This window comes from Antechinus flavipes, chromosome 6 (assembly GCF_016432865.1).
Source record: "Antechinus flavipes isolate AdamAnt ecotype Samford, QLD, Australia chromosome 6, AdamAnt_v2, whole genome shotgun sequence".
NCBI lineage: Eukaryota > Metazoa > Chordata > Mammalia > Dasyuromorphia > Dasyuridae > Antechinus > Antechinus flavipes.
In genome coordinates, this window is record NC_067403.1 from 49,612,346 (window position 1) to 49,626,181 (window position 13,836).

Sequence of the window (13,836 nt, forward strand, 5' to 3'; positions counted from 1 at the left end):
AGGAAAAAAGGAAGCATTTTCATCTAAGAGGGTTTTTAAACAATCAATCAACTATAATAATTAAACTATATATATATAATCAACTATAATAATTAAAAGCACAGTAGAAATATTCATATTAACAACTCAAATTAACACAATATGAATGGAATTAGAAATCAGAAACCATAATTCTTGCAGATTATATCATAGGACAATCATTAATTTGATTGCCATTAGAGAATGATTATCATTCCTCAACATAGCAAATAATGTGTGAATTGGGAATTTTAAATAACTTTGTCACCTTAAAAATATAACCCTATGAAATCCTTGGACAATTCTCCTATTATTTTCATGATTATCATGTGAATTAAGGAAAATAAATCAAGGAAATGTTTTGTCTGGCACATTTTTTTGTTACTCTAGTAATTATTTTTATTTTGTCAGTTGCATATAAAGCTAGCATTCCATTTTGAATGAAATAATAATAAAGGCAAAATAGATGTTGATAATTTTAGAAGTATGAAATACCATAGCTTACATTTTTTATTATAAAAGTTTGGAAAAGAACAAAAAGTATATGATGAAGTTGGCTTTGTATTAATATAAGCAGATGTCATAAATAGTAATATTCAGAGGTATTTAATTTTATTTTATTTCCTTTAATACCTGGGTATAGGAAGTATCTATTACAACTTGCAAAAAAGGGACCAATTTATCACTAGGAATGAAAAGTCATTGATCTCTCTGATGAATTTTTACGAGGTAATGGAGGATAATTTTAAAATTATCTGTATTTATATATACTAGGATCCAGAAAAAAATGTCATAATACTAGATTTAGAAAATAAAAGAATCTAGAACTCTTTCTCATTCCCCAAAAAAGACTTTTTAAAATTCCATTTATTAACAGAGTAGATTAATTACTCTACTATAAATAATAAGTATATAGAGTATCATGGTATATTGAAAGTCAAAGACTTCATTTTCGTTTTAATTCTAACACTAACAAGTTGTGTGATTATTTCCCTTTAAAAGGAGAGAAATTGGGTGATTTTGAGGTTCTTTTCATCACACTTTTCATCACTGTAATGCTCGAAGTTATATGATGCAGTAAATAGAGTGCTGTGCCTGGACTGAGAAAGAATTTGTCAGTTCAAATCTATTCTCAGACTCTTGACTAGCTATGTGATCCTCAGCAAGTCATTTGACCCTATTTGTCTCAGTTTCCTCATCTATAAAATGATCTGGAGAAGAAAAATGATAAATGACTCTAGTATCTTTAACTAGGAAACCCCAAATCAGGTCAAGAAGAGTCTAAATGACTATACAATTCCAGTAATGCTATGAAATATCACTCTCTTTTCCTATATACAATAAAAAAAATATCAATTATTTTGAAAATAAGATAAAAGTAAGACCTCTTCCTTTGTCTATGAAGTTGGCCACAAAGTCTCAGATTTATGACAATTTAAGATTGAATACTAAATTTCCTTACTTCCTTATGAATCTAGCAGTAAAAAGTTGTTTATGAATCCAGGTTCAATTTATGAGAATAAAAATTTTGTTTGGTTTATGTAAAAGTTATATCTAACACAGGTACATGGAACTTGGAGGAAAAAAGGTAATTTTTAAAAGCTCCATGGCTCATTATTCTGAAAACAATGTAAGAAGCAATAATCTTGTACATTTTATCTTATAGCTTAAATTTTGTGTTAAAACTATAAATTCTGAGAGTTCTATAATTGCCAATGGCAAAAGTAATTCCACAGATACCATATTTTATGGAGATATAAAAAATATAATAACATTAATAATAATAATACAACTAATAGTTGAAGTTACATAGTACTTAATATTTTACAAATTCCTATAAATACATTAATTTATATACTCCTCACAACAGCCCTGTGAGGTAGGGAGTACAAGTATTTTTAAGCCCATTTTGTTGACAAAGAGACAGAAATTGAAAAAGGTATACATACACAAAGGCATTTAGTAACCCAAAATAAACAGATTAATATTTATTTTTAAATACTTAAAATGCAATATTTCTCCCCAACACCAAAAGTGTTTTTTTTTTAAAGTAGAACTGTATGTCTACATTACTGAATTAACCAACTGAAAATTTATGTCCAGTAATGAATTTATCTTTTATTTTTCCTTTATAGAATTGACTGTGTTAGATAGAGATAGACTTACTTCCTGTGATCTATCTAAAGATAGACTTACTTTCCCTAAAGGGAATTAAGTTCAATTCTGCACAGAATTTGAACTTTCAAAACATTTTTACATTTTGAAGTATGCCTAATCCTTATTAACTTTCTATGAATGATGGCTGCAATTCTAGCTATCTTGCTTATGGAGAAGTAGATTCACTCTTCAAAGCATACCAAACATTTAGGTTTTAAGAAGCATTTCTTTCCTTCTTTCCTCTCTCTCTTCTTCCCTTTCTTTATTTCTTCCTCCCTTTCTCCTTCTCTCCCTCCCTTTCTTCCTTCTTTTCTTCCTTCCTTTTTCCCTTCCTTCCTTCCTTCCTTCTTTCCTTCCTTCCTTTTTTCCTTCCTTCCTTCCTCCTTCCTTCCTTCCTTCTTTCCTTCTTTCCTCCTTTTCCTTTTCCTTCATTTTCTTTCCATACATTACAGCTTTTTAAAATAATATATACCATTTTGGTTCTATGAACCACTGAGATACACAAAGAAATGATACAAATACATTTCCATAGATATATATTTTATGAGTATAAGGTGGTTAGTGAATTATATTACTTCATTTTCTCACATCTGGGACAGAAGTTTGTTTAACTGTTCTGTAATCTCCAACTGTTTGCTATATATAGCCTATCCTATATAATTCTGAAAAAAGTACTAAACTGTTTTTAAAATATTTGCATCATAATTAAATAATATCATGGATAATAGCACAATATGCAAATATTAAAATATATCATGGAAACTGAATACATTATATATAAATAATAATTCTTATTTTTATATTCAAGCTTTTGAAAATCATTATTATCTTTTTATGATGATATACTGGAAACTTGAAACAACTTTAACAGAGGATGTGCCCTTAAGTATATCTCTATGTATTCAGGTTATAAGAGTGTTCTATGAAATAGTTCTCTTTTAATTATATTACCTTTACACATGGTGCTATTTCTGTCTTCATATTTTTCTCATTTTATGATTTCATAATTTTCTTCCTAAATTATTCCATAACTGAGTAAATAAATAGCAATAAAAATGAAATGCAAAATAATTCAAACTTTGATTTTGAGGATTAAATCACTGGCATAGGTATCACTTGAAAAGTTTTTGAGTAAATGCTTTTGCATTAGGAACCCAAGTATGTTTTATTTTTTTTATGGACTTTATTGTACTAAACAGCAGCACACAATATATAGCTACAGAAAATTGTATGTCTTATTTCAGTTCATCCATAATCATCAGGCTACTTCAATTTCTACCATATACCCCATATAATCTTAAGTAACACTCAAGGCCAATTCTAATGAATACAAGAATTATAATAGAGGCTTATGGGTCCAAATATGAAAGTAGCATTGTTACATAATATACAATTTGAGCTCAACTGACAATATATTATAAGTTTGGAAAGAACTATGAATAAGATAAATTGCCACTGGATGGGATTAAAGTTCTCCAAAATATCTCATATTATTTTCTAAAATTTTTTTTAGCTCAAAAAATGGTTTGATTTTTAAGTCTTTAAGCATGCAGAGTAGGGAAAACAGAACAAAAATGTTAAATTTATTTTTCTATAAACTATTAGTTATTCAGAACTGACATATACAGTTTGTAGATTATCCATAGCTTTTACTTGCATTTCTCCCTTCTGTCTTACACAGCTCATCACTTTACAAAGGCTTATCACTTCTCACTGGTCAGAGAGTGATGAAATACATGTACACTAAAATTTAGTATATCCCCTGAATCTTTCACCACAGTTACATCTTTAAATTGGAAAACGTACAATTTTCAGGTTGGCTTTAAACTATGTATTGAATCTGATTGTACTAGAAATCAGAGCTAGTGAATGGGGGAGCACTTACCCCACTTTTTGGCTGATTTAGATGAGAAGTTCCTAGAGGATTAAAATCACATTTATAATGTGCAGAATACTAAATTGATATAGATATGTTAACATTGTGTCAATTTTCCCTCTGTTGAAAAAGAGCTGGAATGATTCAGATGAAATATTTGGCTTTATTTTATAAAATCAAATACAGCCTAACAATAAAAATACATAACTTTAAAAACAAATTAACATATTGTCATTTTATTTTCTTCATCTATGCTGTTATTGTCCATGATTTATTTTAATCTATATTAACACTGGCTCCATTACCTAAATAATCAAAAGTTGACTAGGTAGGTCTGATAGGCTATTTAGAAAGCAAGGCACTATTCTTACTTTAACTCACATTTTAGGATTCTATTCACAATTCACATAGGCAACAAAATCCCCCTATAGAAACTACTGCATTGGAGTTGTGCATTGTAGTACGGATTACATGTTTTTGTCATTGCCATGGATATTATTCATGTGACTACTCCTTATCTTCAAATAGCAATATTTAACTTCTGAGAAGCACAGACAGCAATTTATACTGAGCCACAAGGTCTCTTCTTGTCTATTTACAATTTACCTACTTACCCAAAATTAGGGAAGTTTACCACTCACTACAAGCCCTGATCCCCACCACTCTCTTTCCTCATTTGTAAAGATAGAGTATCAAGATAAATGGTTTTTATGATTTCTTTCAGCTTTCAATCAATGTTATAATGTGATATATTTCAAGTCTAGATTCCCTCTAAAACTAGGTTTTATGGACAAGCTAATATCTTTTTCTTTTGATTAGCCTTTGGCTGTCAGGGCCCTTAGCTTGCCACAATTTGATTTGGAGTGTAATTATCAGATATATGTATCAAGAGATGTTGTAAAGCACGCTTTAGAATTCTAATTTGTTTTTCTCTCTGGCTTGAGAGTGTTTCAGGACACAGTGTCTTCTTTGCTTGGTTTGGGTAGTCCTTTTTCTTTTTTTTTTTTTTTTTTGCTTTGATAAATAAAATTAATATTTAATTATGATAAAGATTCACAAATCAGTCTTTTATTTCATAAAACTAATGTTTAAATGTGACAAATAAAAATTGAACAAACCAGAGTCTTTGATTTCTAAAAGCTTATTTATTTCTTTTGCTGATGTTCCAATTCATTGTACCAATTGCTGGGAATTTTAGGAATATCTCACTGAGTCTTTGTACTAGAACTAGCAAGATGAATGGACAAGACCTTTTTCCCACCTGTAAAATTGATTGTATGCTTAACCTATTCATCTACTTTTAGGAGTTATTTAATACTCTATTGTAATGATGGTCTTGGAAATAAGTGAAGAGTAAATTTGAAAAAGGGCAATAAACAAAATTATCCACGTTTAAGACAAATGTTTTCATATAACTATTTATAGTCACATGTGGCTATCATGTCATTATTGTCAATATGGATTCCCAAGGACCTCTCAAGGTCCTTCCCCAGATTTGACTACTATTGAGAATAGCAAATAAGCACCAATTATCTAGGTCTTTAAATAGTTCTCTAAATAGTCTCAATTTTACCTTACTCTTCTATTCAGGCATCAAGAATAGAAAAAAGACAGGAGGGCAATTGGGTAGATATAGCAAAAATGCAGAGTATATGAAAGTACAATCAAGAATAGATAATCAAGCAAGGGAAACAACTTTCAAGATTAGATACAAAACAGAAATTAAATAGTAAAAAATATATATTTAACCAGAAAAAAAATATATAAAACCAGAACCTCAATTCCTCAATTGAGGAATAAAAATAATAAAAATAGAAAAAATAAAATGAGAAGATGACTATGGAAAATATTAAACATCCAAATAAAGAATTTGTTTATTATTATTGTCCCCCACAGGAAGAAAGGAAGAAATTAGAAACTATTGCAAGAGTATTTAATGTGAGTTTGATGAGAGGAGCTTTAGAAAGGCCATGAATTTTAAAGTATTTGAATATGTAGCAATTTTAATGACAAAAGGAGACATCATTTAATGCAAATATGTTTATTATACATTTACAAGTAATCTGACAATGGGTAGAAGAAATACCTACAATATCATTTTAATATAAAATGACAAATAATGAATTTAATAAATTAAAATGACATTTTTTACTGAAAAATTAAATAGCAATCATATAGAAATATCTTGAAATAAAAATAATCGGCATTTTTTTTTTCAGTCCACTATTTGCAAAATACCATTGACATAAGTCCTGTAGAGTTAGGACTAAGAGTGTACATATATTCTGTATGAGATTAGGTAGCTACTGTTTGTGTATTGTAGGGAAGAGGAACTTGGAAATAGGACAAACAACTTTTAGATCCATTTAATAATGGGTTCAGAATATGAGAAATGCTGAAGATATGGATGGGGATTACGTGATCTCAGCCACAGTTAAGAGTGCAATAATGTTAAGATTATGAGATTGGTAAGAGAATGCTTAGTGGGAAAGTGTGTGGAAGATGGAAAGTGAGGCATATATAATGCTTAGAATAATTTTAGTACCCTTCTTTAACCACTTTATTTTTTTCATATTGGTAATTTTAATAATATAGGGCAATTCTCTCTTTTAAGAAATGCCTCAGAGGAAGGAAGACCTTCAGATTCTAAATCTGATACATACTGGCTATGTGAGTCTTGGCAAATAACTTAATATACCTCTCATTATCCCAGGTAACTCTTAAGATTACAAATTAAAATAATTGATATTCTTAATTTTAAAACCTTTTCACTAATGTTATTTTAACCTAGGAATTTATAAATAAACTATCTCTTCAAAAAAGTGTTTTACAGTTAAGTTCCCATTAAACTTCATAACTGATAATTTTACTTGAAAAACTCTACTGAATCATCCTAATAATAGCCAATTTTAAAAATAAATAACAAAGATAAAGTAAGAATATACATAGAAAAATATAATAAAAATTCAAAGAGACAACATTAGGGAATTCACCAGTTAACTGTAATGATTTTTATTTCATAGGATTTGATCAATTTACTTTTTACGTGCAAACAGAAAAAGACACAATTGGTTTTACAGAGCTTGCACCAAATAGATAAGCAAAGGTAGCATCTGATGAATTCTTGCATTATTAAAATGCAAATGTGTACCCACTACTGATCCAATGAGAAAATATCAGCTTTTATTAAGTTAGGTGTTACCTGGGCATCATTACACAAAGTCAATATGACAAGGTGTAGTTCCTTATTTTTTGTCACTGCATAGGACTAGCCATACCAATTGTGCTTACATTGTTTTTGTATTTACATTCATATAACATTTATTTTATATAGTAGTATAAAAACTGTGTCAAGAAAAACATTTTTTTTTTCACAACACAAAGCAGCATTATACTAGAGAACTAGTTCCATTTATTCAAACCCAAATGCTATTTGCTTAAGGTAAAGAAGCAAACATACTGGAGATATGTGACATTGACTTCAAGTTGACTTCTACCATGCATTTATTGGTTAACAACAAACACAGATTAAAAAAAAAAAAGATGAAGCTTCTTTGGAAGCTGTTGAGTATGGACAAAGATTATGTGATTTCCCTTGGCCCTGTCCATACTGATTTTCAAATAATTTGTTTTTCCCCACAAATAATGTGAAAATTATCAGAAAAAAATTACTCACTCCAAGGTCACCTGAGCCACAGCATCCATTGAACTGTATCCATTTTCCATGAAAATCTCTGTATACCGTCCCATTTTGATGGCTTCCAGCCATTCACCTACTGATCTGTAGGCCCCAGTTCCCAGAGGACCATGTTCTGCCAATAAGTTTGACACTCTAAAATACATTAAAAATTATGAATGAATTTTTATAATTTAAAATATATATATATATATATGTCAGTATTTTCAAACACATTAAGGAGGGTTTTTTAAATGTACGATGACATTTTTCATATGCAAATAAAATACTTTATCCCTCTCAAGAAAAAAAAAACTATATATTTTTTACCTTAAAGTTTTAGAGTTAAACACAATGGATTTTTAATTTTAAGGAAACATGCATTTAATCCAAAGTAAGTATACATAAGTGAAAATTTTATGAATTCACAGACATTACACTTTTAGAGGATCTTTATGCAGGCTTTAAAATGAGGAAATCCTAATTTCAGGTGCTATCCTTGACTGATATATGTTTTTTGACCATGGACCAATTGTTTGACTTTTCTTCTGATCCTCAAGTAACAAATATTTATCTAATTTATTATTATTAATTGGAATCTTTGGTCAGTAGAAAGAATCCACAATTAAATAATGTCTTTTTTAAATACACTGGTAATATCTCCATGGAATGATTCATTTAAAGAACATTAACACTAGAACTATTGTCCCATATAGTCATTTATCTTTGGTCTTTGCTAAAAAAACAAAAACAAACAGGCAAACAACAACAACAACAACAACAAAAACCCTGCATGATGTAGAGCATCCTGCATAATTCAGACTTCATAAATTTATCCATTATTTTAATGCAGTTTCATAGAATGATATTATGTAGAATGAAGTGTCCTGAGTAAAGAACCTAGAAATAAAAAACAACAACAAAAAACAAAAAACAAAACAAAAACCTTTAACCCCCTGGATAAAGATTAACGCAGACTGTCTTGTTAGCATGATGTCAAGCCACACTGGAATGCTAATGATCATAGAGAAGGAAATGTTCTAATGAATAAATCTGAAGTCAATTTTGAAATGGAACCATTTGCAATCAAATGAAGATGTAATACAATAGGATATAAATACATATTTAACTATCATATAGTAAGAAATGATTTCTTGGTTAGTTTTCTTTTCTGTGCTATAACTCTATAGTATAGTTGACTGTTGTCAACAAATCCAAACTACCCAAGTTAGAAAATATAGAGAGCTTTCATGTTTGTCATGACCTCCAACTTTTTTTAAATTGTTGATTTGTTAGAAATGACATAAAAACCAATTGCTAATAAGTTTTATTATACAGTTGCTTCTTCAGAGAGTTAATAGTACATGGAAGATACATTCTTGCTTTGCATTTAAAATTACTTTTTCCTGGTCAGCAAGTTTCATATAATATACAAAATACTTATTTAACCCAATTTATCCTTTTATACTACTTCTGAACTTGTTATTGTAATGTTAATTCAGTTCTGAGCTAGCTCTAGCAAATGCTTCCTTTCTGGTAATAGAAGAAAATGCCAAAGTAGGGAATATATTAGGAAAGAAAAAGAGAATATATATATATATATATATACATATATATATATATATAGCTATTTAACTATCTAGATATCTAGATATGTATATATAGATAAATAGATATGTGTATGTATAAATACATATATAAAACAATAAATAATGTCTTTTTATTATAGCTTTTTATTTACAAAACATATGCATGGGTAATTGTTCAACATTGACCCTTGCAAAACCTTCTGTTCCAACTTTTCCCCTCCTTCCTCCCACTCCTTCCTAGATGGCAGAAAGTTCAATACATGTTAAATATGTTAAAATATGTATTAAACACAATATATGTATACATATTTATATAGTTATCTTGCTGTACAAGAAAAATAAGATCTAGAAAGAAAGAAAAAAATCTGAGAAGGAAAACAAAAATGCAACAAACAATAACAGAAAGAGCAGAAATACTGTTGTGGTCCACATTCATTTCTTCTCTCTGGGTGTAGCTGATGCTCTTCATTACTGAACAATTGGAAGTGGTTTGAATCATCTCATTGTTGAAGAGAGCCAGGTTCATCAGAATTGATCATCATATAATTTTGTTATTGTCATGTATAATGATCTTCTAGTTCTGCTCATTTCAATAAGTCATGTCTTAAATAAATTATATATATACACAAATACATATAAATATACATAAAATTTATAAGTGTATGGAACAAAAATATAAATATGTGAATATATACTTAAGATTATATGTATATATATATATTGATAACTTATTCTGTTATATTCTTGAGAAGAAAATACTTGTTTTCCTGGGTAAAAAGAAATAAAGATTTCAGAAATAAAGGAAAATGCTGAAAGCATCAATATGCCTGAGATAGCATTAGTGTCAATCAGAAATTACCTTCCCTTCTTTGTGGCCTTAGGCTTTTATTTTTTATAAAAGGCAAGGAAGTTAGTTGTTCCCAAGATTTGATTGTTTCAGGGAACTGAAGCAGCTTTGTCCTTCCTGGTGATACATTGTTCTGGTGACTTGACATAGTTTGACACGGTTTACTATTTGCTGGATTACATAAAATGGCCACCAATATGGAGTCAGCCTAACCTTCAAATTTGGCACTTGCTTTAAAATCTAATAAAACACTACAAGATATCCAACAATCAAACATGTGGCTGATATGGAAGGAAGAGGGGCTGTATCTCTATGAGTAAGGATCATATCCTTGTTGAGTATCCTTTCTATGCAAGTAAACCTCATTTTGTTACTGCTGATTGTCTGATGGTAGAGCAGCAAGGTAGCACAGTGGCTGGAGTATCAGACCTGGAGTCAGGAACACCTGAATTCAAATCAGGCCTCAAACACTTACTAGATGTATAAGCTTGGACAATCCTTTAAACCTGTTTATATCACTTTCTTCATTTGTAAAATAAGCTTGAGAAGAAAATAGTAAATCATTCAAGTACCTTTGCAAGAAAGTCCTAAATGGGGTCAGGAAGAGTTGAGAACTACTAAAATGACAAAGTAAAAATAAATGCCTTGATGAGAATCTCATTTTATTCCATTATGAGATTTAAGGTACCAGAGAATCAATCTTCGTCAAAACCAGACTACAGCAAATGAAAATACAGAAAAATGAAAAGTGGACAATTATGCCAAAATGCTTCTCTTTTAGATATTCTTTCCAAGATTGCTCATCTGTCACACTTTAGAGTCATTTGAATTGTAGGATATGAATTTCATGGCAAGCCATGGAATAGTTTGCTTTCACTTGTAAAGTTTATTGGTTAATGAGAATTTTTTAAAATGTATATCAAATATTCTTAGTGCTGAAATAAACAGGAACAAAATTTAAATTAATCCTCATTTACATAAGGATAAAACATTTAATTGCATAGTAGTTTTATAATGGGCAGCGAAGTAGCATAATATCTCAGTTCTGGACCTAGAATCAGGAAAAGTTATCTTTCTGAATTTAAATTTGATCTAGAATTTTTAACTAGCTGTTTGGCCTTGAACAGATGATTTAACCCTATTTGTCTCGGTTTTCTCATTTATGAAATGTGCTGGAGAAAGAAATGGCAAGCCATTCTAATATTTTTGCCGAGAAAATCCCAAATACCATGAGTGTTTGGAAACAAACACACTCCTATTTACCACAAGTTTATTATTAAATGGTTAATTAATTTCATACCTCTTAGAAAAGTAATCCTCCTCTTCACTTGTCCCTATTGACACATGACTATTACTGAGATTTGATATATTTTAAAAATTGAAAAACTTGTATTCAGGAAGACCTGAGTTTATATCTTCTGTGGATTTAATTTTGTCACTGTGTTAATCTCTCTATGCCTTAATTTGTTTATCCGTAAAGAAGGGATAATGATAATATTTTAGGACTAAATAACTTAGATAAAATTTGTAAATCACTTTCAAAATCTTAAAGTGCTATATAAATGACAGCTATAATTATTTAAAAATCAACAAAATTTCACATTTACAAGAAAGGTCACTTTGTTTTTTCCCCCAAAATAGAAATGAGAATTAAAATATCACCAAACTGAATTGTCTTCAAACTGATAAAGCACAAATATTATTTAAAGAATTGCTTTGAAAAAAGAGCTACATTTTCAAGCAAAGGCATTTGATTTGCATTACAGATCTGTCATTTTGAACTATTCGGTTCTTGGACAAATTACTTAGCATTTCCAGATCTCACATTTTCATTTCTGCTTAGATGACTCCTCTAAAGTTTCTTCCAGCTATAAACCTATGGTCTCATTAGAGATAAATTATATTATTCAGAGGGAATGACATATAGGAAATAAAAACAAATAATATTTGTGCACATACTAAAAAGTATTAAACAAAAAACTTGAAGAGAATAGAATATTTCACAACTATGGCAAAGGATTCTTGATAAATATATAGAGAGAAGTCATCAAGCAAAATAAAAATGGACAATTTTATTAATATGAAATTGATTTTTTCACAAATATATGCAATGTAGTTAAAATTAGAAATAAAATAATTAATTGGGCAAATGTTTAAACCAGGTTTCTCTAATTGAAAATGAACTCCAATAAACATAGGGATTTGGCACACATTTTTAAAAGAATATGCCATTATCCAATCCCTTTTTAAATCTGTCTTTTAAATTAGTTCATATGTATTTTTTAATGTAGCTTATTCATACATTTTCTAAGAAAGTGCAGAATTAGGGGAGCTCTTTATATCATAGCCACAATGTCATATGGGAAAACAACTTTTAAAGGCTTAAGAACTTCAACCAATTCAATCACCACTCCAAAAAACTAATGATAAAGCAAGTTTCCCCCTCTTAGGGACTACATTATGGACTGCAGACACAAAATAATACAATCAATTTAAGAAACAACCAGTACAACAAAAATTTAATTTTTATCACACTATTTCTTTTTTGTTTGTTTCTCACAAGTTAGGAATTTTGTTTGAGGGGAAAGATGAAACTTGGGGGGAAGTAGAGTTGGCAATAGTGATAAGAAAGAAAATAAGAAAGAAAAAGCATCAATGGAAATATAAAGAATATGCCCCCAAAAGTGGAAGAAATTTTGGAAGGGGAGAAGGCCAGCAGGGAAATGTTAATATTAACATTAGTGTGTATATATATTACACGTTAGCATACACACACACACACACACACACACACACATTATATACTTATACATATAGATTTATAATTCATTATGTGAATTATTCTATTATACCTCTCTGAATGACTTTATATTTGGAAATCTAACAATTTGCTGTTGATTTTATAGCACATGATGAGGAAAAATGAATATGAAATTAGTCAACATTTGCTCTATTCAAGAAAATTTCTTGGGCTATTGTTTTACCTGCTTGATGCATTAACCAGTGTCTTCAAGCTGCTTGGGTTACGGATGAGCTTGTCCAACATGCTGACAATTTCATCAAACTTGGGTCTGCTGTTTCTGTCTTTCTGCCAGCAATCCAGCATTAACTGGTACAGAGCAGCAGGGCAGTCCATAGGACTTGGCAGACGGTATCCTTCCTCAACAGCTTTGATTACCTGGGTAAGACAAAGCAGATTTTTTTTAATCCCAGAAATTTAAGATTTCTGCTGAGAAAGATTTTCTACTGTGCTCTTCATTCTTTTTTATTCCTGGCCAAAAGAACATGGGAAGGTTCATGAAGGGTGGGAACATAATCAAAATCAACAAAATTAAGCTATTACATCTTATTTTAAAGATTCAGGAAGCAAAACATGAATGATGCAGTTAAACTATAAGAATGATGAAAGGCAATTATTGCTACTTACAAACAGACTATTTGTAATACTGTTGAGAAATGTAAAGGTATACATAATTCATATTTTTATTTATACTTGTTTTCTAAGTATATCAATATTTCCAGAAATTTTATTCGAATAGTATTTTTATAATGAACATTTAAACACAAACACATACTTATTTTTAAAATAATTAACGTACAATTTTGTATCAAAACAAAGTTGTGTGCTAAATGACAGATAAGTCAAATGTTAAAGAATATAACTATCTCATGC

At 29.6% G+C, this 13,836-nt stretch overlaps 1 protein-coding gene across 4 annotated transcripts in view; it reads right to left on the reverse strand.

Moving 5' to 3' along the window:
- Nucleotides 1-13,836, reverse strand: part of EPHA5 (EPH receptor A5) — a 472,740-nt gene that overhangs the window by 5,503 nt on the left and 453,401 nt on the right. For all 4 annotated transcript variants that reach the window (XM_051965920.1, XM_051965918.1, XM_051965919.1 and 1 more), the window contains 2 exons: nt 13,148-13,341; nt 7,728-7,883 (listed from right to left, as the gene is read on the reverse strand). In XM_051965920.1, coding sequence (XP_051821880.1) covers nt 7,728-7,883; nt 13,148-13,341 — 350 coding nt within the window. The remainder of the gene's footprint in view (nt 1-7,727; nt 7,884-13,147; nt 13,342-13,836) is intronic.